Source organism: Anomaloglossus baeobatrachus, chromosome 4 (assembly GCF_048569485.1).
Source record: "Anomaloglossus baeobatrachus isolate aAnoBae1 chromosome 4, aAnoBae1.hap1, whole genome shotgun sequence".
NCBI classification, from domain to species: domain Eukaryota; kingdom Metazoa; phylum Chordata; class Amphibia; order Anura; family Aromobatidae; genus Anomaloglossus; species Anomaloglossus baeobatrachus.
Window position 1 is genome coordinate 589,171,199 of NC_134356.1, and position 26,727 is coordinate 589,197,925.

Consider the following 26,727-nt stretch of genomic DNA (forward strand, 5'->3'; position numbering starts at 1 on the left):
ATTTCATGCGCTATGACTGCTGCTCACACCATGGACAGAGTGGGAGCTGCATCTAAAGCGCACAGAATAATTGACATGCTGCTTTTTTGAACGCACGGATTTGGGTCAAAATTTTAGCAACCAAATCGCTGCGTTCAAAAAAGCATTGTGTGCACGGATTATGCGCAATCTACATAGATTGTGCTGGGGACGCAGGACAAATGCATGTACGCTGCAGTGCTAGACGCAGCGTAAATGCATGCTATTACGCAACGTGCGCATGAGCCCTTAAGCTATGTGCGCACGTTGCGTAGTGTCATGCTGAAAATTCTGCAGCAATTTGGCAGTGCATGTGCGTTTCAAAATGCATGTATTGTGACTGCTGAATTGATGCCGATTTCATGTGCTCTGGATGCTGCCCCTCCCATAGACAGAGTGAGGGCAGCATCCAAAGCGCGCAAAATAAGTGACATGTTGCTTTTTTGAATGCGGCGATTCAGCAACAAATTTCAGCATGCAAATCGCTGCACTCTCAAACGCAACGTGCGGATGGAATTTGCACAAGTCACAGACTTTTCTGGGGACGCAGAACAAATGCGTTTACACTGCAGAGCAAAGCGCTGCGTAAACGCATGGAAATACACAACGTGCACACATAGCCTTATGCACATGCTAATTCCTGCAGCCAAAACCTGCTCTCTTAGCATTAAAAAAAAGCTGTCTTTGCTGCTTTTTTATTGCATTTTGGTTTGTCATTTGTCTACATTGCATATTTAAATAAAGCTAGTTTTATTCACCACAAAAGCAGCGGAAATGCAGCGGTAACATTTTTGCACTGTCATTGTTTTCAATGATGAAAAAAATCCACAAAAACGATAAAAGAATTTACATGCTGCTTCTTTAAAAAATGCAGCAGTTTCCCCTATCCAGCTTATTGCACAGCTTTTTATGATAAAAAAAAAAAAATAAATGGCAAAAAAAATTATGTCCACTCTATTTTTTTTATACAACCAACGGTTAAGCAGACAGCTGTGAGCTGATGTTATCAGGCTGGGACGATGCATGGTTATTGGGCCCTTCCCAACCTAAAAATAGCAGCCCACAGCCACTCCAAAAGTGGCACAATAAATTAGATGCGCCAATTCTGGTGCTACACCTTTGCTCTTCCCAATTGCCCTGGTGCGATGACAATCGGGGCTATAGTAGTTGGGGTTGCTGTCAGCTGTGTAGTGTCAGCCCTCATCAAGCCCTGTTGTGAGTAATGGAGATGCTTCTATCAGACACCCCCATTACAAACCCAGTAAGTGAAAAGAAATAAACACACACATAAAAATACTTTACTTGGAAAAAAAAACTCCCCCACACTTTCCCTGGTTCATCAGTTCAATAAAAAAAATTCCATCCAGGTCCGCCGTAGTCCAGGGATTCCGACGTAGTCCACAAATGCAAACCTGAAACATAAAAGGAGAGAAACAAAAACAAACCACGGTCCCTCATTTACCGATTTATTAAAAAGCAAAGTTCCCAGCTCCAACATAATCCAGCAGCTCCAACAACATTCCTCGATTGCTGCTGCCCTGAGGCCTCGTTCTGGGGCCTTTCACCTAGGTAGCCAGTCCCAGCTCATGCTGCACACTGTGAGACCCGGCACACTGATGAGCGGTGGGGTCATGAAAGTCAAAGCTCATCACTGTGATAAGCAGTGACCTCAAAAACGTCATGGCTCATCAGTGTCCTAGGTCTCGCGGTGCGCATCGAGAGCTGGGACTGGCTGTTGATCAAAGCCTATGGAGATTTGTTCCGAGGCATCATTCTGGGGCTCCACAGCCTTTCTTTACTCGCAAGGAAGTTATCATCTATCAAAAACTAATAATGTGGTCCCTGAGTGTTTCTAAGCAGAATCCATACTAAGCACTTCAAAAGACCATATTTAAATCAATATATCCATCTTTATTAACATGATTTAAAAACATAAACACTAGACATTTTCGACATATTAAAAAATCAACAAAACAGGGTGTAAGATAGAGGGTCCACCATAGTACATTAATTTATAGTATCACAGAATATTTAATGAAATTCTCATATACTTTACTATCACAAAGCATTTGAGTTTACAATAATGCTTCGTTTTGTCTATACCTATCAAAGTGTGATCTGTATATTCTCCCTTGTTCCTCAATGTTTCAGGGTTAGATGCCTTATTTCATCACTGCAATAACCAATGTAACAAGCAAGAGGATATACTATATTTTTCTACTTAGGTATCACAGGATAATTAGTTCATAATAGAAATTCTAACAGCCTTAAGCACTAGAACTTTACCTGGGCGGACCCTCCCCACACCACTCTGGGGAGGGTCCGCCCAGGTAAAGTATCTTTAACATTAATCAAAATGATTGTCTGCTTGATCCCTTGTTTGAGAGGCCTCTCCTAGTTCCTCTCATGGGAATGGAGAAGATGCCTATTCTTTACATATAATAGATCTCAGCGAATTTTACCCTCTGGGCTGCATTACACTGCGATACTAATGGAATTGAGATTCCACTCTTTAAAATGTTCAAAAACAAGAGGAAATATACAGGTTGTTACATGGTATATATAAATATAGTGCTTAAGGCTGTTAGAATTTCTATTATGAACTAATTATCCTGTGATACCTAAGTAGAAAAATATAGTATATCCTCTTGCTTGTTACATTGGTTATTGCAGTGATGAAATAAGGCATCTAACCCTGAAACATTGAGGAACAAGGGAGAATATACAGATCACACTTTGATAGGTATAGACAAAACGAAGCATTATTGTAAACTCAAATGCTTTGTGATAGTAAAGTATATGAGAATTTCATTAAATATTCTGTGATACTATAAATTAATGTACTATGGTGGACCCTCTATCTTACACCCTGTTTTGTTGATTTTTTAATATGTCGAAAATGTCTAGTGTTTATGTTTTTAAATCATGTTAATAAAGATGGATATATTGATTTAAATATGGTCTTTTGAAGTGCTTAGTATGGATTCTCCACAGCCTTTCACCTAGGTAGTCGAGATACATTGTGGGAACTTTACACTGGACTATATCAGAGCTGAGAATTTTACTTTCTAATAAATTGGTGAACAAGGGACAGTGTCTTGTTTTTATTTCTCGCTTTTTATGCCTTTCAGGTTTCAATTTGTGGACTACGTTGGAAATTTGGACTACAGTGGACTTGCTTGTATTCTTTTTTTTTTTTTTTAAATAAAATTATGAACCAGGGAAAGTGGGGGAGTGTTTCTTCAAATAAGGTATTTTTGTGTGTGTGTTGTTTTTTCTTTTCACTTAGTAGGTTAGTAATGGGGGTGTCTAATAGATGCCTCTCCATTACTAACACAAGGCTTGATGCCAGCTGACATCAACCCCATAAACCATTACCCCTGCCATTACCCCTGCTATCGATCTCTATTATCTATCTCTATAGCATTCATTGGTGTCCGAAAATACTAGAAAAACGCAGGTGAATAACTTACAAAAACACACACAAAAATGCATTGACAATGCATGTTCTTGCTGCTGCATTTCTCCTGCCAAGAGATATAAAAATGTCTGCATTTAAATACTCAGTGTGTGCACACACCGTAAGCATCTTACAGAAGCTGCCAGAAACCTGTGGACATGGTCGCCTAGCTCCATCCTCCCACAATCTGTAGGCTGGAACATACCAGTCCAGTTGCCTCCACAGTGTAGAAATAAGGCTGAACAAGGACTTTCTTAAATTAATGGTCTCTTATTGCGCTTTTGGTAGGAACCAGTGCTACGTGACTTCCACACCACAAACTTTGTCTACCCTACCCCTGTAATGGCGAACAGTAGCGCCAATCCCAGAAGTAACTCAAAACTCTAGATTGTCGACCCGGGGAGATCCCTCCTTCAATGAAAATGACATTTTTGTGTACTCACCGTAAAATGTCTTCCTTGGAGCCTTTCATTGGGGGACACAGACAGTGGGTATTATGATGTCTCCAGGGAGACGCGACACTAGATTTGCAAAAGTGTTAGCTCCTCCCCCCACAGCATATACCCTAGCTAGGCAGGAAACTAGCTCAGTTTGGTGTAAAAGCAGTAGGAGTGTAATACTTATATATGTTCTGAGGATTTCGATAGCGTAGGGCAATGACAATCAGAGACGAGTTCCTGGTACAAGATGTTTTATAATATGTAACCACGGTAGATACACAACGGAAAACACAGCAGTACAAATACACAAAATACCTTTCCGAAACGGAGCGAAGGGAATTCCCGGGGCCACGCACCGGACTCCCCCAGGGAGACCACCAGAGCGAACCCCTATACAGGGACTGTCCGGCAATCACCCCGGAAGGCCTAAATGCGCCGCAGCCGGGACACAAGGGGCAAGCGGTAAAAGTCCAGGAGTGTCCGTACGGAATGATTGTCCAGAGTGGTTACGAACCAGAGAGAACCGGGCAGAGTGCTGACCCAAGATGGCAGACGGAGAGAAACCGGGTAAGGTCCAGAGTCGGTCGGTCGGTAGTCTTTAGGAGGATCCAAAGGCAATCAGGATTAGCAGCAGCAAAGCAGGAGCACACAGCAAGCAGTATACTCAGGCACTGGACTAGGCTTAGAGGCGGCCTTTTAAGCAGCTGGACAGGAAGTAGGGCAACAGAACAGTAAACTCCATGTTAACTGAGGGCAAGCTCATTCAAAAGAGAACTGGAAAACCTGGAAACCTGACAAGGAGAAGGACAACCAAAACCACAAGGGTGGGATCTGTGTTCCCCAATGAAAGGCTCCAAGGAAGACATTTTACGGTGAGTACACAAAAATGTCATTTCCTTTCTCGCCTTTTCATTGGGGGACACAGACAGTGGGACGCCCCAAAGCAGTCCCTGGGTGGGAACTGAACTATTAACAGTGTATAACATCAGACTAAGAGCTGAGTAACAAAAGCAACTGCAGTGAACATATATCAAAACACTGTCAAAAAAACGATCAGTGGCCACTTATAAATGGGCCACTGCCGCCTGAAGGACTTGTCTTCCAAGAGCAGCATCCGCGGAAGCATGCGTATGCACTCTGTAGAATTTTGTAAAAGTGTGCACACTGGACCAGGTGGCAGCCTTGCAAAGTTGGGCCACCGAGCCTGATGGCGGATAGCCCAGGAAGCACCCACTGCTCGCGTAGAGTGGGCCCGCACAGATTGAGGAGAAACAACACCTCGTGCTTTGTAAGCCTCACAGATGGCAGTCCTAATCCATCGAGAAATCGTGGATTTAGAAGCCTGGTTGCCCTTTTTGTGTCCTTCTGAGAGGACGAAGAGGGCATCGGACTTGCGCAACGGCGCTGTTCTGGAGATGTAGATCCGCAGAGCCCTGACGAGATCTAGAGTGTGAAGGGCTTTTTCAAAAGAGTGGGATCGGGCAGAATGACGGCAACACAATGTCCTTGTTTAAGTGGAAAGAAGATACGACCTTCGGGAGAAAAGCGGGGGAAGGCCAAAGGACCACCTTATCATGATGGAATATCAGAAAAGGTGAGCAACAGGAAAGGGCCGCCAGTTCGGACACTCGCCTGATAGAGGTAATGGCAACTAAAAAGGCAACCTTCCAGGACAGTCGTTGAAGAGAGATTTCTCTCAGAGGTTCGAAGGGAGGAAGCTGAAGAGCTCCGAGAACTAGATTCAGATCCCAGGGATCTAAGGGGTGGCGATAAGGAGGGACCAAATGCGCCACCCCCTGAAGAAAGGTACGGACCTGAGGGCGGGAAGCCAGCCGCTTCTGGAAAAATACTAACAAGGCAGAAACTTGTCCTTTAAGGGTACTGAGAGCTAGTCCCGAGTCCAGACCATCTTGCAGAAAGGCAAGAACATTAGGGATTGAAAAGGTAAGGGGCGACCGATTATGGCGGTCACACCAGGAAAGATAGGTCTTCCAGGTCCTGTGGTAGATACTGGCGGAGGAAGGCTTCCGAGCATTAAGCATGGTATGAACTACCTTAGAAGAAAGACCTGATTTTGCTAGAATCAAGGATTCAAGCGCCACGCCGTCAAATGCAGCTGTGCTGTATTCTGGTGGAATATTGGACCTTGCGACAGAAGATCCGGGCGGTCGGGAAGATGCCAGGGAGTGTCGCCGAGCAGTTAGAGAAGCTCTGGGTACCAGGCTCTCCTGGGCCAGTCCGGGGCCACGAGGATCACCGGGATTCCCTCCGCTTTGATTTTCTTGATTACTCTCGGAATGAGAGGAAATGGAGGGAAGATGTAGGGTAGGCGGAACTGCGCCCATGGAAAGACTAGGGCATCGGAGCCGATCGCTAGCGGGTCTCTCGACCGGGATATGAAGGGACGTATTTTGGCATTCATTCGAGATGCCATGAGGTCCACATCCGGGAGTCCCCAACGAAGAGTGATCTGATGGAACACTTCGTTGTGGAGGGACCATTCCCCTGTCGCTAGACCTTGCCTGCTGAGAGTCTGCGGCCCAGTTGTCTACCCCTGGGATATGGACAGCTGAAATAATGGGGATGTGCTTCTCTGCCCAAAGAAGAATCCTGGATACTTCCTTCATCGCTGCCTTGCTGCAAGTTCCTCCCTGACGGTTGATGTAAACCACGGCCGTGGCATTGTCTGACTGGATCCGAACAGGGAGGCCCAATAGTAGGGGTTGAAAATTCTGAAGGGCCAAAAATATGGCTCTGATCTCCAGAACATTGATGTGCAGGGAGCGCTCGGAAGGAGACCAGCGTCCGTGAACAGTGTGGTGGAGAAACACCGAACCCCAGCCTATCAGGCTGGCATCCGTCGTGACTACTTGGCAGTGGACCGGGCGGAAGGACTTCCCTTGAGATAGGGATGAGGCTTGAGTCCACCAGACGAGGGAGCTGAGCGCAGACCGAGATAGGCGGACTGGCCGGTCTATGGAAGCTGGATTCTTGTCCCAGGAGGATAGAAGATCCAGTTGTAGAGGGCGCAGATGGAATTGGGCAAAGGACACGGCTTCTATGACCGCCACCATCTTGCCTAACACTCTCATTCCATTCCAAGGGGATGTGTGACGGCGAGAGCGGAGGGATTGGGCGGCCGAGATCAGGGAAGACCTCTTGTCCTCTGGAAGAAAAATCCGGGACTGAGCCGTGTCTATCAGCATACCTGAAAAGGTGATGCGCTGATGAGGAATGAGGGATGACTTGTTGAAGTTGATAAGCCACCCTAGCATTGACAGCGTGTCTAGGCAAATCTGCACACTTTCTGAGCAAATTTGAAGAGAGCTCCCTTTGACAAGAAGGTCGTTCAAATAGGGAACGACCAGGATGCCTCTGGGGTGTAAAATGGACATGACGGCTGCCATGACCTTTGTGAAGACCCGAGGCGCAGTGGCCAGCCCAAAGGGGAGGGCCCTGAATTGGAAATGACGGTGTCCTTCGGCAAAGCGAAGGAACCGTTGATGAGAGACACATGTGGGAATGTGTAAATAAGCGTCTTGAACGTCTATGGAAGCTAGGAATTCTTCAGCTTCCATGGTGGCTAGCACTGCTCTCAATGATTCCATTCGGAAAGTTCGAATCCGTACGAATTTGTTCAGCCGTTTGAGGTCCAAGATAGGGTGGACAGAGCCATCTTTTTTCGGAACAACAAAAAGGTTTGAATAAAAACCTTTACCGTGCTGTTCCAGGGGAACTGGAATGATAACATTTGCTTTCTGTAAAGAGGCTATGGCCTGAAATAAGGCCTGGCTTTGCGTTTTGGACTTTGGAAGACGAGAACGCAGAAACCTGTTGGCCGGCAGGGAATGGAAATCGATCTTGTAACCTGAGGTGACGATTTCTCGAACCCAAGCATCATGAGTGTGGTCCAGCCAGATATCCCGAAAAAGCAGAAGCCGCCCTCCAACAGGAGTCGGATCTGAGGGATACCTGGCGTCATGCTGAGGGGGCCTGTACAGAGCGAGGTCCTTTGGGTTTAGGTTGCTTGGAGTGGGAACGCCAAGAAGAGCCCCTTGAGGGACCAGATCCTCGATCTGAGCGTTGGGACGATCCTTGGGCTGATGGTTTTTGGGGGGCAGGCCGAAAGGACTGCCTGCGCCAAGGAGATTTTTTAAAATTCCTGGATACAGGCCGCTTTTGAGGTAGAATGGTACTTTTACCACCCGTCGTCTAGATATGAGTTGGTCCAGGGATTCTCCAAACAGACGCAGGCCATGGAAGGGGAGTGTGGACAGGGATTTCTTGGAGGCACTGTCCGCATTCCATATTTTTAGCCAAAGGACTCTACGGGCAAAGACAGCATTGGCCGCCGATAGGGCTGACAAACTAGCTGCATCTAGGGAGCCATGAAGAAACTAAATAGAGGCTAGAGAGAAGAAATCAAGGATCTCAAAAGCCGCCGGCGGAATATTACAAGAGCGAAGCATCCTGCGTAGGTTCTTGCTCCACACCCCCATAGCTCTCGCGACCCATGTTAAGGCAAACAGGGGGCGAAGAGAGGAGCCCGAAGCCTGGAAAATGGATTTGACCGCAGCATCAACTGCGCGGTCGGACGAGTCCTTGAGAGACGCGTTGTCTGAAACAGACATGACCGTGTGTTTAGCCAGTGTGGATACTGGCGGATCCACAACGGGGGGTACTGACCAGGGCTTAACCATTTCAGAGGGAAAGGGATAAGCGAATGAAGAGAAGGGTTTTTTATTAAACCTTCTATCAGGGTGATCCCACCGTTTAGATATAATTTGCCGAAAAAACGGATCCTGAGCAAACGATTTAGGAGGCTTCTTGGCCTGCTTGATTGCCGACTGAGAAGTCGGGTCAGGAGACTGATCAGAGATCGACAGAGAGTGATTGACAGCCGAAATTAGTGTGTCTTCTATATGCCTAAACTCAGAAAGGAGATCTGAATCAGAGTCAGAGTCTTGAGAATCGTGACTACTAAAGGTCACGGAACCTCGGTCAGACTGACTATCGTCCGAGTCGGATGAGGCGTAGAGGTCGCAATGGCGCCTTTTGGAAACAGCCTTTTTACGTTCTGGAGAAGAGGGACCAGACGAAGCAGGCGGGCTCCTCTGAGGGAGCTGAGCTGGGGGAAGGCTGTGGGAGCCTGAGGACGGCTGGGATATCTAAGCGGCACGGTCATCTAACCTTTTAGACATTAGAAGAGCCCATGCAGGCATTACGTCATCAGATGGGGGTGCTGCCTGGCCGGTGGCCAGAGCAGAATCCAGAGACTGCACGGCATCCTGGTCCGGCAACGGGGTCTGTTGTGACACGGTAGAAGGGGCATTGCAGCCCTGGCATAGTGGATAGCTTCGGCCATTAGAAAACGAGCGTCCACAGGTGGTACAGGCATAGTACAGGTCCATAGAGGACGCCTGGGAAGCTTTATCATCCTTGCGGTTACGCATGTCAGAAATAGAGTCCTACAGCCCTATAGGGGTAGAGTTATATGAGTGAGGAGCTACTAGCAGTATTATAAAGTGACTGCTATGCACAGCCGGTATATACCGTAGCAAAATGGCATATACTGTCAAACAGCCGGCATATACCTGCAGGCAGAGCCAGTATATACCGCTAATAGCTGATATACACCGCTAGCCAGCAGGCACACACCGCTAGAGAGACAGCGATATACCGCTGAGCAGAGCGGTATATAGTGCTGCAGAAGTGCAGAGCCAAGGAGGCGATCTCACCCGTGTCTGCTCCCCACGTGGAAAATGGTGTCCAGTGTTCCTGGCAGCCTGGAGGAGAGAGACGGCCCCCGGAGGCTGATTGGTCTCAGAGCTGGGACTAAGTGTGACGGCCAATTGGAAAGGAGCTGCTCCTGAGTGAGGGAGCGGCTTCCAGAGCAGTGAGAGGGGGCGTTGCTAGAATGCAGGCAGAAGCCGGGGGCTAAATTAATGATGGTCCACGGGATTACGGCCTGCATTGCCCCACCGGCGCCGTTCCAGGCGGCGGTTTGGATGCAGGGGACAGATGACTCGTCGTCTCCCTACCTGCTCCTGGCTCCGTCTGAAGACGCGTCAGTGATGGATGTGGGGATCTCAGGGATGCATCTTCGGCTCAAGGCTGAAGCAGGTCCTCGGCTCTGCTAGCCCTCTGGAGCTACCTTGGTGTGATTTGCTTCTAGGGAGCCTGGAGGGGTACGCGGACCCGACCACTTGGGCGCGAGGGAAGACTGACGGCTTGTGCACGCCAGGTTTCCTCTGCCCGTACACGGGGGGGAACGGGAGTGGCAATGCACCCTGGTATTGCCCCTATCAAAAATAGAATGAATAAGAAAACAAAATAAAAAGTAAAAATAAAAACAAAATAAGCTGGCCTGAGGCACCTCTGGTGGAGCTCAGTCCAGACATGTCAGCCTCCCTGCTGACACTAGAAAAAACTGAGCTAGTTTCCTGCCTAGCTAGGGTATATGCTGTGGGGGGAGGAGCTAAAACTTTTGCAAATCTAGTGTCACGCCTCCCTGGAGACGTCATAATACCCACTGTCTTTGTCCCCCAATGAAAAGGCGAGAAAGGAAGATTAATTCTACTGTTCTCCTGGACAGGTAGGAAGATTTTTGGCACCATCCCTATAGTACATGACACTTTCACATTTGCACAATGGAAGTTCAAATTTTTGAGGGATACCACCAAGTAGTTGATCTTTTAATATGGGCCAAAAGGATATTTTGGGCTCCTCTAAGCTCCAGGGCCTGTGTACAATTCCAACCCTTGCACACACTATAGTTATGCTCCTAGTAGGAGGAGAAGATGTTGTGGAACACGGCAGAGGGAAGGTTATGATACCCCAGGCATTGTGTACATCAGGAAAGGAGACGATCACACACAGAGTAGAGTCTGCCAACTGGAAGGAGGAGATCACACAGGCTGTATTGGAGTGAAGAAAGCAAATTCTCTGTTATCTGCAGATATTCAATAAAAAATCTAAAAGAAGCCCTAAACTTGACCAAGTAACTCATTTTGTAGCTTCAATAGAGGTTAGAGGAGATACCGCAGTCCTAGACATGTCCTCAGCGTAACAGATGACCCACTGGATTCCAGGATTTGACCAGAATAGTAGCAATCACCCTAAAAATAAAAAAAGATTAGTGGTTATTTATGATTTACAGTTACCTATTTTATTACACTGTAACTAAACAATGGAGCCTGGAAAAATTATGAAAATATATGGAGGCTTTGTCCATAGCAACCAATTAGATTTTTAGCTTTTGTTTATTTTTATTTCTCTTAATGCAGGTCTAAAAAAGAAAACCATTGATCAAATTGGTTCCTATAAGTAACATCTTTGATTCCATGTGAGGACTGTATATTACTTTTGTTGACAATAATGGATTATATCACAAAGCAAATAATAAAGACCAACCATGCTCAATATAAATTTCAACAGCCATTTGTCCACCTTGCCATCGACGAATACTTGAAAATCCCTGGCCAAAAATAGCCTGCAAAGCAAAAAGAACCAATCATGGGCAGCAAATTCAGCACATGTCATCATGAGAAAAACAAAGTTCAACATTTTTGAAATTTATGGTTTTATGTATCAGGATTCGTGATTGCCAGACGCAGACTCTAAAAGTCCGGATCCGACTTAGGCTATGTGCCCACGGGAGCTTGTTTGTGCGGATTTTGCCACGGAAAACCTGCGGATTTTTCTGGATTTTCCAGATAAATCCGCAGGTTTTAGCATGTACAGTCACTCCCCATGTTATCCTATGGGACATGGGGAGTGCTGTGTCCACGCTGCGGAAAGTACGGCTGCGGAATATGCTGCGGATGTCTGCATCCACAGGTATAATTGCATGTCAATTATTCATGCGGAATTACCTGCGGATGTCCGCTATGGAGATAGAGTCTGGGACGTCCGCAGGTAAGCCGCATGAATGTCCGCATGTTTCCCGCAGCTATTCCGCTGGAATCTCGCAGCTAAAAATAGCTGCGGACGCCGGCGGGCAGCTGCGGGAAGCATGCGCTCGTACCTGCGGATACATCCGCAGGTACGAGCGCCCGTGGGCACATAGCCTTAAACATACCCGAGTGCCTGGGCCTGGAATTCTCAGGGAATTAAAGGTATTGATTCGGATTCGGTACACGGGTAATCCAAAAAAACAAAAAACAAAAAAAAGAAAAGAAAAATAAAGAAAAAATCTTAAATGCAAGCGCCGCTATACTTACCAAGTCACCAATGGCCTGTAACTGCTCTCACAGCTGCTGATTCACTTCCAGGGCCAGGCATTAGCCCTCATGCATATGCACTGCTTTCCCCGCCTATCGGCATCTGTGATTGGTTGCAGTCAGATGCACCCCCACGCTTGAGTGAAAGTGAAAGTAACTCTTCCAATCACAGAACCGTTCTGCGAGTCTATATCGTACTGTAAAAATAAATAAAAAAAATAAATTGGCATAGGGTCCCCCATCTATTGATAGCAGCACAGATAAAGCATACAGCTACAGGCTGCAGCCCTCAGCTGTGCGCTTATCTTGGCTGTGTATCAAAATAAGAGGAGCCGCATGTGGCTTTTATTTTTTTTAATTATTAAATAAATAATTTTAAAAAATGCAGTGTAGTAAATTTTGATACCCAGCCAAGATAAAACCCGACAGCTGGCGCTGGTATTCTCAGGCTGGGAAGAACCATGCTTATTGAGCCCCCCCACAGTCTAAAAATAGCAGCCTGCAGCCACCCAGAATTGTCGCATTCATTAGATGCGACAATCGCAGCACTTTACCTGGCTCTTCCCGACTGCCCTGGTTCGGTGGCAATCGGGGTAATAAGGGGTTAATCACAGCTCACAGCTGCCAGTAAAGCCCTACATTAATAATGGGAGGTGTTTATGAGAACACCCCCCCATTACTAATATGTAAGTCAAAGTAAATAAACAGAAACACTGAAAAAAGCCTTTATTTGGAATAAAAGACAAAAAACACCCTCTTTCACCACTTTATTAACCCCAAAAACATCCCTGAAGGTTCATCATCATCCACATGAGGTCCCACAACGATTCAGCTCTGCTACATCTAAAATTACAGCATACAATCATGGAACATGTCTGCACACTGTAACTGCAGGAAGAGAATGAGCCACGATCAGCGGTGACATCACTCAGGTTAGTTGCAGTCGCAGCTGGAGGTTCCCATGGTCCTCCACCTGTGACCGCAGGTAACCTGACCTCAGGGTTCTTCATTAAATTCAGTGACACCACTTGAGATCTATTTAGCTGCGATCACAGGTGAAGACTGTGGGAACCTCCAACTGTGACCACAAATAACCTGAGTGACGTCACCGCTGATCACAGCTCATTCTCTGCCAGCAGTTACAGCGTGCAGACATGATCATGTGCTGTAATTTCAGATGTAGCAGAGCTGAATCATTGTGGGACCTCGTGTGGATTACGTCAGACCTTCAGGGGTGTTTTGGGAAAAATTTGTTGAAAAACTTGGATGAATCGCCCTCTATTTGTTAACACATGCCTGAATACTTCAGAACAAACTGCTAAAACTTCTGCTATTAAATAGGATGTCACACATGCTGATAAACAATTAATCAAAATCATTTGATTAGCAGCACCCCGCTGCAACTTACCCTCTTAATTTCTATGGAAGGTGTTCTTAATTTTACACACACACATCTGCATTTTGGTTTTCCTTAAACACATACTAACACTAGGAAATCTGTGATGTGTTGTTATTCATCTGAGGTTATATTTAACTCATTTTAAGACATTCTAAGAATCAAATGGTTCTTTTTTATTATTTTTCTGTCCTGATATGTAACACCATACAATTCAATGAGGGTGTACTCTGTACTGTACACTGCTTTAATACAAATATATTTTAGTGTCTACAACCCTAATTCACGAAAAGTTGGTACACTGTAAAATGCAAACAAAACATATGGGCTTTTGGTAGCTGTATATTAGTGACTACATCAGAATGTATGGACTCAGGGCAGGCTTGTGTCTTTATGTATATGCTTTTTGTATGCATGTGTCTATATGAAGGTGCTCTCTGTTTACATATAGCTGCGTGTGTGTGCTCGGTGTACACATATAAGTTCTATGTGTGTGTATATATGTGTGTTGTACGATGGCTGGTGGACACGTCGTAGAGTGGAGATATGTATCACAGAGGTGGTTGTCCTCTGTGATGTAAGCTTGGAAGCTAGCCCAAGTACTTATAGTACTGAGAGAGTTAATAGGGCTGACAAGGGCCAGGTTTACGAGCAGTCAGCGAGATGAGTGGGACTGGATGCTTACATATCCCCACCCTGGGCATGGACTGCATGCCCACATATACCCACTCCAGGGTGTGGTATGGTGGACATAAGAAAGTCCAGGTGGATTCATTAGCTGTTTGTGTCTAGAGGTAAGAAGTTCTCCTTTGTGAAATCTACATCCTTGGACTTGTATTCTGGTCTAATACTGAAGTTCCAGTATTAGGACTGTATATCCTGTTTTCCTGCCATGAAGCAGTGTTTATTTTCCTTGTGTTTGGCTTGCTTTATGTAATTTTAATAATGCAACCTGGAAATTTTGTTTAAAGTTGCCTCTCGTGTCTACCTCAAACGCCACCGAGTGAGCCGTATCCCCACAGGGTAACATACAGTGCTTGTATACTGTGTATATGTAGCATCCATTTATAAATCCCAGAATCACAGATAAGAGTTAATAGGTGAGTTAGAGTTAATAAACATATCAGAAATTGCAAAACGCTGCTCCTTCATCAGGTGTTTTGGATTGTTTATGATGAAATAAAAATCCTTGTTTTCAGCATCACTTTAGGGGTGCTTCACACACAGCGAGCTCGCTGCCGAGATCGCTGCTGAGTCACGCTTTTTGTGACGCAGCAGTGACCTCATTAGCGATCTCGCTGTGTGTGACACTGAGCAGCGATCTGGCCCCTGCTGCGAGATCGCTGCTCGTTACACACAGCCCTGGTTCGTTTTCTTCAAAGCCGCTCTCCCGCTGTGACACACAGATCGCTGTGTGTGACAGCGAGAGAGCGACAAATGAAGCGAGCAGGGAGCAGGAGCCGGCGTCTGACAGCTGAGGTAAGCTTGTAACCAAGATAAACATCGGGTAACCAAGGTGGTTACCCGATATTTACCTTAGTTACCAGCCTCCGCAGCTCTCACGCTGCCTGTGCTGCCGGCTCCGGCTCTCTGCACATGTAGCTGCATTACACATCGGGTTAATTAACCCGATGTGTACAGCAGCTAGGAGAGCAAGGAGCCAGCGCTCAGTGTGCGCGGCTCCCTGCTCCCTGCACACAGCGCTGGTAACTAATGTAAACATCGGGTAACCATACCCGATGTTTACCTTAGTTACCAGTCTCCGCAGCTTCCAGTCGGCGGCTCCGTACAAGCGCAGCGCCGCTTGCACGTCGCTGCTGGCTGGGGGCTGTTCAGTGGTCGCTGGTGAGATCTGCCTGTTTGACAGCTCACCAGCGACCATGTAGCGATGCAGCAGCGATCCTGACCAGGTCAGATCGCTGGTCGGATCGCTGCTGCATCGCTAAGTGTGAAGGTACCCTTACCCAGTGCAAACCGCAGAAGTGCTGCTGATAACATGATACAATAGGGGACAGATTGATAGATTAGTGATTCTTCTGTGCCTATTATCCTTCATCAACCTGTGTAAAGAGGCCAGGGAACTAGTGCTGCAGGACTTCAATATTGTCGATTGCTCGTTTAACCCCTTAACGACCGCAGGCAGTAAAATTCTGTCCTCAGCGGTCATAGTGTAATGCCTGCAAGCTTCTGCCGGCTGCTGGAGGGGATCCGCACAAATGTCAGCTGATTTGAACAGCTAACATCTGTGCCTCACAGGCATGAGTGGATTCGCGTTCCACCCGCACCTGTTAACCCTTTAAATGGCACTGTCAAAATGTGACAGCTATTTAAATCTCTGCCGCGGTAAATCTTCACTTACCCGACTCCATCGATGCCGCTGTGACGTGATCACTGTGAGCTGACGGTTGTCATGGTAGTACAGGGTCATGTGATAACTCCTGTAGCTAGCATGAGTCACTTCCCGTTTCAATTGGCCGAGTGCTGCCAGTGACAAGAGGTGAGTATTTCTAGTGATCAGAGCTGTGTAGCTGTTATCAATAGAAATAAATGAGCGATCAGACTGCTCATCCTTATAGTCCCCTAGGGGGACTAGTGAAATAAAAAAGTAACAAAAAACAGTTTAAAAAAAAAACAAAAACCCTAAAAGTTCAAATCACCCCTCTGTCGCCCCATTAAAAATTAAAGGGTTAAAAAAATAAAAAAATACACACATAATTGGTATTGCTGCATTCATAAATGCCCGATCTATCAAAATATAAAATCAATTAATCTGATCCGTAAACGTCATAGTGGCAAAAAAAATCCAGACACCAAAAGGTGATCAAAATGTAGCATCTGCGCAAAAATGGTACCGTTAAAACCGTCAGTTCGAGACACAAAAATAAGCCATCACTGAGCCATAGAAAAATGAGAACGCTATGGATTGTGGAAAATGGCGCAAAAAGTGCACCACTTTTTTTAGACAAACTTCTGATTTTTTTTAAGCCCTTGAATTAAAGTAATACATGTTTGGTTCCTACGAACTCATACCGACCTGACGCATCACACAGATACAGTCATGGCCAAAAGATTTGAGAATGCTACAAATATTAATTTTTACAAAGTCTACTGCTTAAGTTTTTCTAATGGTAATTTGCATATACTCCAGAATGTCATAAAGAGTGATCAGCTTAACAGCAATTACTTGCAAAGTCAATATTGGCTAAGAAAATGAACTTCAACCCCCAAAACACATTTCAACATCATTGCATTCCTGCCTTAAAAGGAGCAGCTAACATTGTTTTAGTGATTGTTCCATTAACACAGGTATGGGTGTTGATGAGGACAGGGCTGGCGAACAATCAGTCATGATTAAGTAAGAATGACACCACTGGACACTTTAAAAGGAGGCTGGTGCTTGGTATCATTGTTTCTCTTCAGTTAACCATGGTTATCTCTAAAGAAACACGTGCAGCCATCATTGCTCTGCACAAAAATGGCCTAACAGGGAAGAGTATCACAGCTACAAAGATTGCACCTCAGTCAACAATCTATCGCATCATCAAGAACTTCAAGGAGAGAGCTTCCATTGTTGCCAAAAAGGCTCCAGGGCGCCCAAGAAGGACCAGCAAACGCCAGGACCGTATCTTAAAACTGTTTCAGCTGCGGGATCGGACTACCAGCAGTGCCGAGCTAGCTCAGCAATGGCAGCAGGCTGGTGTGAGTGCTTCTGCACGCACTGTGAGGCGGAGACTGCTTGAGCAAGGCCTGGTTTCAAGGAGGGCAGCAAAGAAGCCACTTCTCTCCAGAAAAAACATCGGGGACCGACTGATATTCTGCAAAAGGTACAGGGAGTGGACTGTTGAGGACTGGGGTAAAGTCATTTTCTCAGATGAATCCCCTTTTCGATTGTTTGGGACATCTGGAAAACAGCTTATTAGGAATAGAAGAGGTGAGCGCTACCACCAGTCTTGTCTCATGCCAACTGTTAAGCATCCTGAAACGATTCATGTGTGGGGTTGCTTCTCAGCCAAGGGAATCGGCTCACTCACAGTCTTGCCTAAAAACACAGCCATGAATAAAGAATGGTACCAGAATGTCCTCCAAGAGCAACTTCTCCCAACTGTCCAACAGCAGTTTGGCGCCCAACAATGCCTTTTCCAGCATGATGGAGCACCTTGCCATAAAACAAAGGTGATCACTAAATGGCTCATGGAACAAAACATAGAGATTTTGGGTCCATGGCCTGGAAACTCCCCAGATCTTAATCCCATTGAGAACTTGTGGGCAATCATCAAGAGACGGGTGGACAAACAAAAACCAACAAATTCTGGCAAAATGCAAGCATTGCTTATGCAAGAATGGACAGCTATCAGTCAGGATTTGATCCAGAAGTTGATTGAGAGCATGCCAGGGAGAATTGCAGAGGTCCTGAAGAAGAAGGGTCAACACTGCAAATATGGACTTGCTGCATTAACTCATTCTAACTGTCAATATAACCTTTTGGTACTCATAATATGATTGCAATTATATTTCTGTATGTGATGTAAACATCAGACAAACACAATTAAAAACCAGAGGGCAACAGATCATGTGACAATATCATTTTGGTGTCATTCTCAAAACTTTTGGCCATGACTGTACATCAGTTTTACTATATAGTGAACACAGTGAATAAAATATCTCAAAAACCATCATTCAATTGCATTTATTTTGCAATTTTTCCGCACTTGGAATTTTTTTGCAGTTTGTCAGTACACTATATGGTAAAACGTATGGTTTTAGTTAAAAGTACAACTTGTCCCGCAAGCAATCTCCATGTCCCTGCAGAATCTGGTGATCCAGCATAAAGTCTGTATCACCCTTAGGGCTCTGCACGCTGCACAGCGCTGGCACTGTGGGAACGGTTAAGCTCGACTTCCAACTACCATGTTCTCACTAGCTCCATAGGTTGCCTCTTGCCCTTTGCCAGTCAGCCCAGTTCTAGCAGGAGAAGCTTTCAAACATTCTTGTCCTGCGACCGTGTTGTTCAAAGTATCAGACTATTCTAAAAATGAAACTGTCTGTGTGGTCTTACACCCTCAGTGCAGCCCCCACCTTTCTGATGACTCACTAGTGGTTGTCCCTGCAACTGGGAATTTCCCAAGCTGGCTGGCTCCCTGAGTTGTATAACTGGCTGACTCACTGGCTGGATATTGTGTAAGTGAAAAGACACCAATGGTTAACTCCTTCATCACCCGGGATAAGCATTGCATCTTAAAAGGGATGTAATACTCTGTGGGGCCTGAAGCCTTAGGGGAGCCACATTACCGTTTAGAGCCCCACTTAGTTTTTTCCCAGGGCCTCACTTTGTCAAAAAACAACCCTGGCAGATCTGTGTGTCTATATGTGCATGTAGCAGAGCTGTATGTGTTGTAGGGATTCACACTCCACATTAGGCAGTGTTCACACAGGCAATGCGATCTAGTCCAAACATGTGAAGTTTTATTACTTTCATAAAATTCCAAGGCATTAAAAATAAAACAGCCTCATCTGGGCACAAAGGTACAGCGGTAAATAAACAGTTCATTCTGCAAACACATATACAGTATGTCAGTGTGGGTTACCCAAACAGATTACAGTCCTATCCCTCTCAGCTTCTTTTGTGTGAGACTACCAACACCAGAGGCCTTTTCTTCCACCCAGACACAATAAAGTGGTATACTGTATACAGTCCGTTCTCTCGGAGCAACTTTGCACAAAGCAGAGGTATGGTCCTACCAGTTTCAGGATCATCTTCAGCCTGAGATCCAGAAGTGTTTATAGGGAACCTGTCAGGTCTAATATGCACCCAGAACCACGAGCAGTTCTGGGTGCATATTGCTAATCCCCGCCTGTCTCTGTATACACTAGCATAGATAAAGAGAAATTTAGAAAAAGTATTTCTAAAGATATTTTATTGTATGCTATTAAGCACAGAGACTTCCCTTGCTAGTTGGCCCCATTAGCATATTAGCACACCCCTGTGGGCGTGCTAACATGCTAATGAATGTGCAGTGTCTGAGGATGATGTCACTCACCTCTCCGCTACCATCGCTGCCCGACACTGGATTTTGGCTCAGTGCGCATGTCCCCGTAGTTCCGGTCATGCGCACTATGAAGCTGGGTGTACACGTCCTGACTTCAAACTGAAGTAGTGCGCATGACCGAAAGTTCAGGATCATGCTCACGGAGCTGAAATCCAGCGTTGGGCGGCGATGGTAGCGGAGAAGTGAGTGAGATCATGCTCAGACACTGCACATTCATTAACAGGGGTGTGCTAACATGCTAATAGGGCTGACTAGCCATTGAAGCAATGCCCATGGGACTAGTCCCCATGCTCATTAGCATACGGTTAAAGATCTTTAGAAATACTTTTTCTAAAGATCTCTTTATCTATGCTAGTGTATACAGGGACTGACGGGCAGGGATTAGCAATATACACCCAGAACTGCTCGTGGTTCTGGGTGCATATTGCACATGACAGGTTCCCTTTAACTCCTTGCCCAGCTCAGACTGAACTGACTGCAGCTTCCACATGTTAGGTCGGAGTCACACTTGCGAGAAACTCACGCTGGTCTCGCATCGCATTACCTGGCATGGCCTCACACTCTCCTGACAGGAGCCTCTCAGCTGCACAGAAATATATGCAGCTGACCCGCTCCTGTCAGGAGAGTGTACGGCCGTTCCAGGTGATGTGATGTGAGACTAGCGCGAGTCTCTCACAAGTGTGATTACGGCCTTACTCTGCAGCTCCAACACATTGACTGCTCAGCTTCCCTAGCTGATCAGTGCAGCCTCTATTCAGAGAGACTCTGGCTTGTCTCTCCCATCTACAGTTCAGATTTTGGCTGGTCACTCACTAGCTTCAACACACTCCATTCTGCTCATCATCCCAACAGACTGAGAGCCCCCAGGTGAACACATGCCCTGGTTGGGGCGGCACGGTGGCTCAGTGGTTAGCACTGCAGTCTTGCAGCACTGGGACCCTGTGTTTAAATCCCACCAAGGACAACATCTGCAAGGAGTTTGTATGTTCTTGCTGTGTTTGTATGGGTTTCCTCCGGGTTCTCTGGTTTCTTCCCACAGTCCAAACACATACTGATAGGGAATTTAAATTGTGAGCCCCAATGGGGACAGTGTTACCAATGTATGTAAAACGCTGTGGAATTAATGGCACTATATAAGTGAATAAATATTATTAAACATTATTATTCTTAGTCAAAGTTAGCCGGGTGCACCTTATCAAGACCTGCAGTGTTAGGATTTAAGGCAGTCCTATCTGGCTTTCCTACACTGTTTATAAATAAATGTAGCAGAGCTGTGTGTCTATTTGTGTATCTATGTGCATGTAGCAGAGCTGTGTATGCCTATATGTGCATATGCACTACAGACAGTTATGTTAGGAAAGATTCTGTAATGTAGAAAAATGACAACGGATGACAAGAATTGGAATTAGAAAGCGGATTCCGTTGTACAACGTGAGACAGAGAACGATCAGCTGATCATTCACAATAGCCGGCCGCCAGCTTTTGAGAGCGATCAGCTGATCTCCCGGCGGCCGGCTAATGAGAGCGATCAGCTGATCTCCCGGCGGCCAGCTAATGAGAGCAATCAGCTGATCTCCCGGCGGCCAGCTAATGAGAGCGATCAGCTGATCGTTCACAATAGCAGGCCACTGGCTTTTGAGAGCAATCAGCTGATCTCCCAGCGGCCGGCTAATGAGAGCGATCAGCTGATCGCTCTCATTAGCCAGCCGCCGGGTGATCAGCTGATCGCTCACAGAAGCCGGCCGCCGGGTGATCAGCTGATCACTCACAGAAGGCAGCTGCCGTGCGATCTGATGACTGTTCTGCAGCCGAGAGCATGCGCAGCAAAATCATAAGGATTCTGCTGCTCAAAAAACGTTACACTCTGCGTTCCTGCCGCCCGACGGTCAGTCGTTCCACGACTGATCAGTCGGGCGGAGGATGCAACGCAGCGTCATCAGTCACAATCCGCCGCTCATATAAGTCTATGGGAAACAACGGAATCCGCCAAACGGATTGCGTTGTTTATCAGAGTGGCGGATTGTGACTGATGCAAAACAACGGAAATGTGAACCTAGCCTTATAGAACAGAAAATACAGTATATGAAGCTATCATTGCGGTCTAATCTCTGACCGATTTATGCAGTCGTCTGAATGCACCCTTACTATGTAAATACTTTTCAAGTCCCTGATTCTTGTTTTGTTATTTTAGAATTATTGACTATGCCTAATGCTGGAGTACACGGTCATAAATTGGTTTATATATGTTGCACGATGGTTGAAAAGTCATGGAATATGTCTCAAGCTATATGCAACTTCAATATCCAAAGGCTGAGTTGTGATATTTCCCGTCACGTCATTTTTATACATAAACCATGATACAGCTACAGTTTTTATCAGATTTTGTTTGCTGTTATACAGCTAATTTCCTACTATGAGACACACGAGGGACACTTACTGCTTATCCAAAGACATGGTAAGAGGCCTCCCTTTTATTGTAATTGAATAACTCAGCTGATCCTGTGGAATCAAAAACCAGGTTTTATATATATATATAGTATAACCTATTTATACATCACAGAATTGACTTTACAGGCAACTAAGGTTGACAAAGATACCAATAAACATACTGTACATGTATATACTGCATACAAGCCACGACAAACACTATGTATGTGACGCCCTGGCCGGGCCAGGTAGTCACAGATAGGGTCCCGCACAACACCAGTCCCCTAACAAGGTGACAGCAGCCAAACACTAAAACCCTAGTCACCTCCCTCAATGCTGGATGGACACACCAGGGGGCGGAGCCAGGTGGTTGGACACACCCACCGAGGAGTTCAGAGAGCCTGAGGCAGGAAAACAGTGCAGTTGAGTTGAGGAGAGCAGTTGAGAGTTCAGTATAGGAGGTCAGGCCTGTGTGACAGGCCTTTAGCAGACTGCCAGGTGCCAGGGTAGGAGCCCGGGCACCTTTGGCTAGGAGGCATACGGAGGCCTCTGCCTGCAGGAGCCGGGAAGACGGCTCGGTGGAACCGCGGTGGACCGGGACAGGGTACTGGCCCACCGGTACTGACCCTGGGAACCGACTCGGGAACCGGAGCACAAAGGGGGGTACTCAGACCCTGAAGCTAGGTCCAGAAGCTACTGGGGGCTAGCTAATTAACTGATTGCGGCCAGGACTATAGGTCCTGTCCCACCCAAAGTCCCGACTGAAGACAAAAGCCCAACGAAGGGGATAGAAGCCACGGCAGAGAGATCCCACGGCCCAGCGTCTGCGGTCAAAGGGCTCCTCCGACATACACAGGCCGGGGAGCGGACTCCTGACGTTGCAGGCGCAGGTAGTCTATCATCACGAAACAGGTGCAGGAGAAAGGCAGAGACCACCAACCGGGTGGGGGACCAGACTGCAGCCGGCTGCGGGCACTGACCACCATCTCCTTGGTTTACCAGAGATTCGTGTGTGTGTGTTATTAATCGTGAGTACATCAGTGCCCTCTGGCCGCCCATCTCCATGCACCACCCAGCTCTTCCCCCAACGGGTCCCGGGGCCACCATCCCTACCCACGGAGGGGTTAACAACTTGCTGAGCAACATCTCCCCCGGGTGCCCCGTAACTGCAGCTGTGGTGTCCCCCTTCACCACAACCCGTGGGTGGCGTCACAAACTCAAACACGGCTCCGGCCGTACACCTACGTCCCCCCAAACCACCAACCCCTTTTAGATCGGAGTGACTGTGGACTGTGGACCCCCCCACGGGTCCGGAGACCCTCAAGTCACCCACTGAAGGTCCGGATCTGAGCGGCTCGGCTGACGCCGAGCACGGGGCGGTACATGTACACACCGGGGCGTAACAACTGCAGTCACCGAGCGCGTGACCATGACCGGGCCCGTGCTGCAGAGGGCCTGCTGACCCCAGCGCCTATTTCAGCTGGATGTTGGTCTAAGGATGTAAATCCAGCTGAAGAGTATTGCAGTGTATGTGTGAAGCCCTGGCTGGGCCAGGTAGTAACAGATAGGGCCCCGCATTACACCCTTCCCTCACAGGTAACACACAGCCAACCCTTAAAACCCTAATCACCCCCTATGGGCTTGATAGACACACCAGGGGGCAGAACCAGGCGGTTGGAAGACGACCACCTAGGAGTTTTAGACAGCCCGAAGCGGGAAAAAACGGATTTTTGTGTACTCACCGTAAAATCGTTTTCTCTTAGCCATCATTGGGGGACACAGGACCATGGGTGTTATGCTGCCTATCCATAGGAGGCCACTAAGTAGATGCAAAAGCATAGCTCCCCCTCTGCAGTATACACCCCCTGGCCTGGCCAGGCAACCTCAGTTTTAGTACACAAGCAGTAGGAGAAAAAGCCAGTAAAAACTTATCTCAACAGAGGAACATGAGAAAAGAAGAGTCATAACCAAATAAGGTACTGAGAGAACCAAGGCCCAACAGGGCAACAGGGTGGGTGCTGTGTCCCCCAATGATGGCTAAGAGAAAACAATTTTATGGTGAGTACACAAAAATCCGTTTTTCTCTGACGCCTCATTGGGGGACACACGACCATGGGACGTCCTAAAGCAGTCCATGGGTGGGAAAAATAAAAACAAGACAACACAACCCAAGGACTAGGAACCAGTCCCAGACAGCCTGGTGCACCTACTGAGAGAGGTGCTCTACTGCAGTTTGCAGAATTTTCCTACCCAGATTTGCCTCAGCTGAAACCAGGGTATGGACTCTGTAATGCTTTGAAAACGTTTGTAGGCTAGACCAGATCGCAGCCTTACACACCTGTTCCACTGAAGCCTGATGCCGAATGGCCACGAAGCGCCAACTGCTCGCGTGGAATGAGCCCGCAGCTCGCTAGAAATGGGCTTGAGTTGCAAGCGGTAGACTTCCTGGATCGCAGAGCAAATCCAGCGAGCCAGAGTCGCGTTTGAAGCTGCCTGTCCCTTCTTAGGCCCCTCAGGATTGACGAACAAAGAGTCCGTTTTCCTAAAGGGGGCTGTCCTGGAAATGTAATATCTGAGAACTCTGATGAGGTCTAACGAATGTAGAGACCTTTCCACCCTATGAACTGGGTGTGGACAAAAGGAAGACAGAACAATGTCCTCGTTCAAATGAAACGGGGTAGGAACCTTTGGAAGAAAGTCCGGAAGGGGGCGCAGAACCACCTTGTCCTGGTGAAAGATCAGAAAAGGCTCGCGGCAAGAGAGTGCTGCTAGCTCCGAAACCCGTCTGATGGACGTAATTGCCACCAGGAATGTTGCCTTCCAGGACAGAAGAGCAAGGAAGGATTCCTTGAGAGGTTCAAAGGGAGACCTCTGGAGACCGTGCAGAACGAGATTGAGGTCCCATGGGTCCAGCGGCCGTTTGTACGGGGGAACTAGATGGGAAACGCCCTGGAGGAAGGTCTTGACTTGCGGTTTTTGAGCCAGGCGGCATTGGTAGAAGATTGAGAGCGCTGAGACCTGCCCTTTAAGGGAACTGAGAGCCAACCCTGCTTGCAAGCAAGACTGTAGAAAGTCGAGAATTCTAGGGATGGCCAGAGGAATAGGCTGGACGTTAGTTTCCCTGCACCATGAAAGGAAGATTTTCCACATCCGTCGGTAAATGCGGGATGAAGCAGGCTTTCGGGCGCTGATCATGGTGGAAATAACCGCGGGGGAGAATCCCGCTCTTGTTAATACCCAGGTCTTAATGGCCATGCCGTCAGCTTCAGGGCTCTGGAGTTCTGATGGGAAATGGGCCCTTGGGTCAGCAAGTCTGGGATGTCTGGAAGGCGCCACGGTACGTCTGCGAGCATTTGTACTAATTCGGCGTACCAGGCGCGCCTGGGCCAGTCCGGTGCTATCAGTATCACCGGGACTCCCTGCCGATTGATATAGGCTACAACTGTCGCATTGTCCGATTGGACTCGAATCTGACGACCCGCTAGCAGAGGGCAGAACGCCCTGAGCGCGAGGAAGATCGCGCAGATTTCCAGGATGTTTATGGGTAGGGAGGACTCCTGGGGCGTCCAACGTCCTTGAGCAGTGTGGTGCCGGTACACTGCTGGCGTCCGTGGTCAGGACCAGCCAGTTCACTGGGAGGAAGGATCTCCCCTTCGATAGGAATGAGGACCGAAGCCACCAGCAGAGTGCGTACCTGACTGAAGGCGTCAGGTGAAGATGTCTGTCCAGGGAGAAGGGGCTCTTGTCCCAGGTAGCTAGAAGGGCTAGCTGCAGTGGGCGGAGGTGCAGTTGAGCAAAGGGTACTGCTTCCATAGCCGCCACCATCCTGCCGAATCGAATGGAGCGAGACGGAGGACGTAGAAGGCAGCGTACCGCTCGTTGAAGAGCGATCGCCTTGTCCAGGGGGAGATAGATCAAGCCCCGACGGGTGTCCAGGGACATGCCCAGGAAGGTGATGGATCGTGATGGGATCGGGGATGATTTGTCTAGATTCACTAGCCACCCTAAGCGGGATAGGGTGTCCACAGTGATCTGTACGCTGGTTGAGCAGTCGCGGAAGGAGGGGGCCTTGATGAGGAGGTCGTCCAAGTAAGGGAGAACAACTACTCCCCTGGCGTGAAGGACGCTCATGGCGGCCACCATGACTTTGGTGAAGACCCTTGGTGCAGTGACAAGGCCGAAGCGTAGAGCTACGAATTGAATGTGGGAGTCCTGCACTGCGAAGCGGAGGAACTTTTGGTGATCTGGGGTGATGGGTATGTGCAGGTACGTGTCCTTGATGTCTATGGAAGCGAGGAATACCCCTTCGACCATGGATGCAATAATGGACCTTAGGGACTCCATTCTGAATCTCCGTACGTGCACATGTTTGTTCAGGTGTTTGAGGTCCAGGATGGGTCGAACTGACCCATCCTTTTTGGGGACCACAAAGAGGTTGGAATAAAACCCCCTGAACTTCTCATCGTCTGGGACAGGTATTATCACTCCTGCTGTTTGGAGAGAGTGGATTGCTGAGAAAAAAGCTTTGCGTTGTTTTCGAGTCTTTGGGGGGTTTGAGAGAAAGAACCGACTCGGGGGTCGGGTCCGAAATTCTATGTGGTAACCGGAAGGCACAAGGTCTCGCACCCATTTGTCGTCTGAGGCGGCAGCCCAGATGTGTTGAAAGAGCCGCAGTCGGCCTCCTACAATGAGTGTGTCTTCCGGGGGGGCCAAAAGG

General features: G+C 47.5%; 1 protein-coding gene across 2 annotated transcripts in view; it reads right to left on the minus strand.

Moving 5' to 3' along the window:
• The window catches only part of LOC142301860 (disintegrin and metalloproteinase domain-containing protein 9-like), a 168,964-nt gene that overhangs the window by 116,560 nt on the left and 25,677 nt on the right, over positions 1-26,727 (minus strand). For both annotated transcript variants that reach the window (XM_075342901.1, XM_075342902.1), the window contains 3 exons: positions 22,021-22,082; positions 11,332-11,410; positions 10,960-11,036 (listed from right to left, as the gene is read on the minus strand). In XM_075342901.1, the coding sequence (XP_075199016.1) occupies positions 10,960-11,036; positions 11,332-11,410; positions 22,021-22,082 (218 nt within the window). The remainder of the gene's footprint in view (positions 1-10,959; positions 11,037-11,331; positions 11,411-22,020; positions 22,083-26,727) is intronic.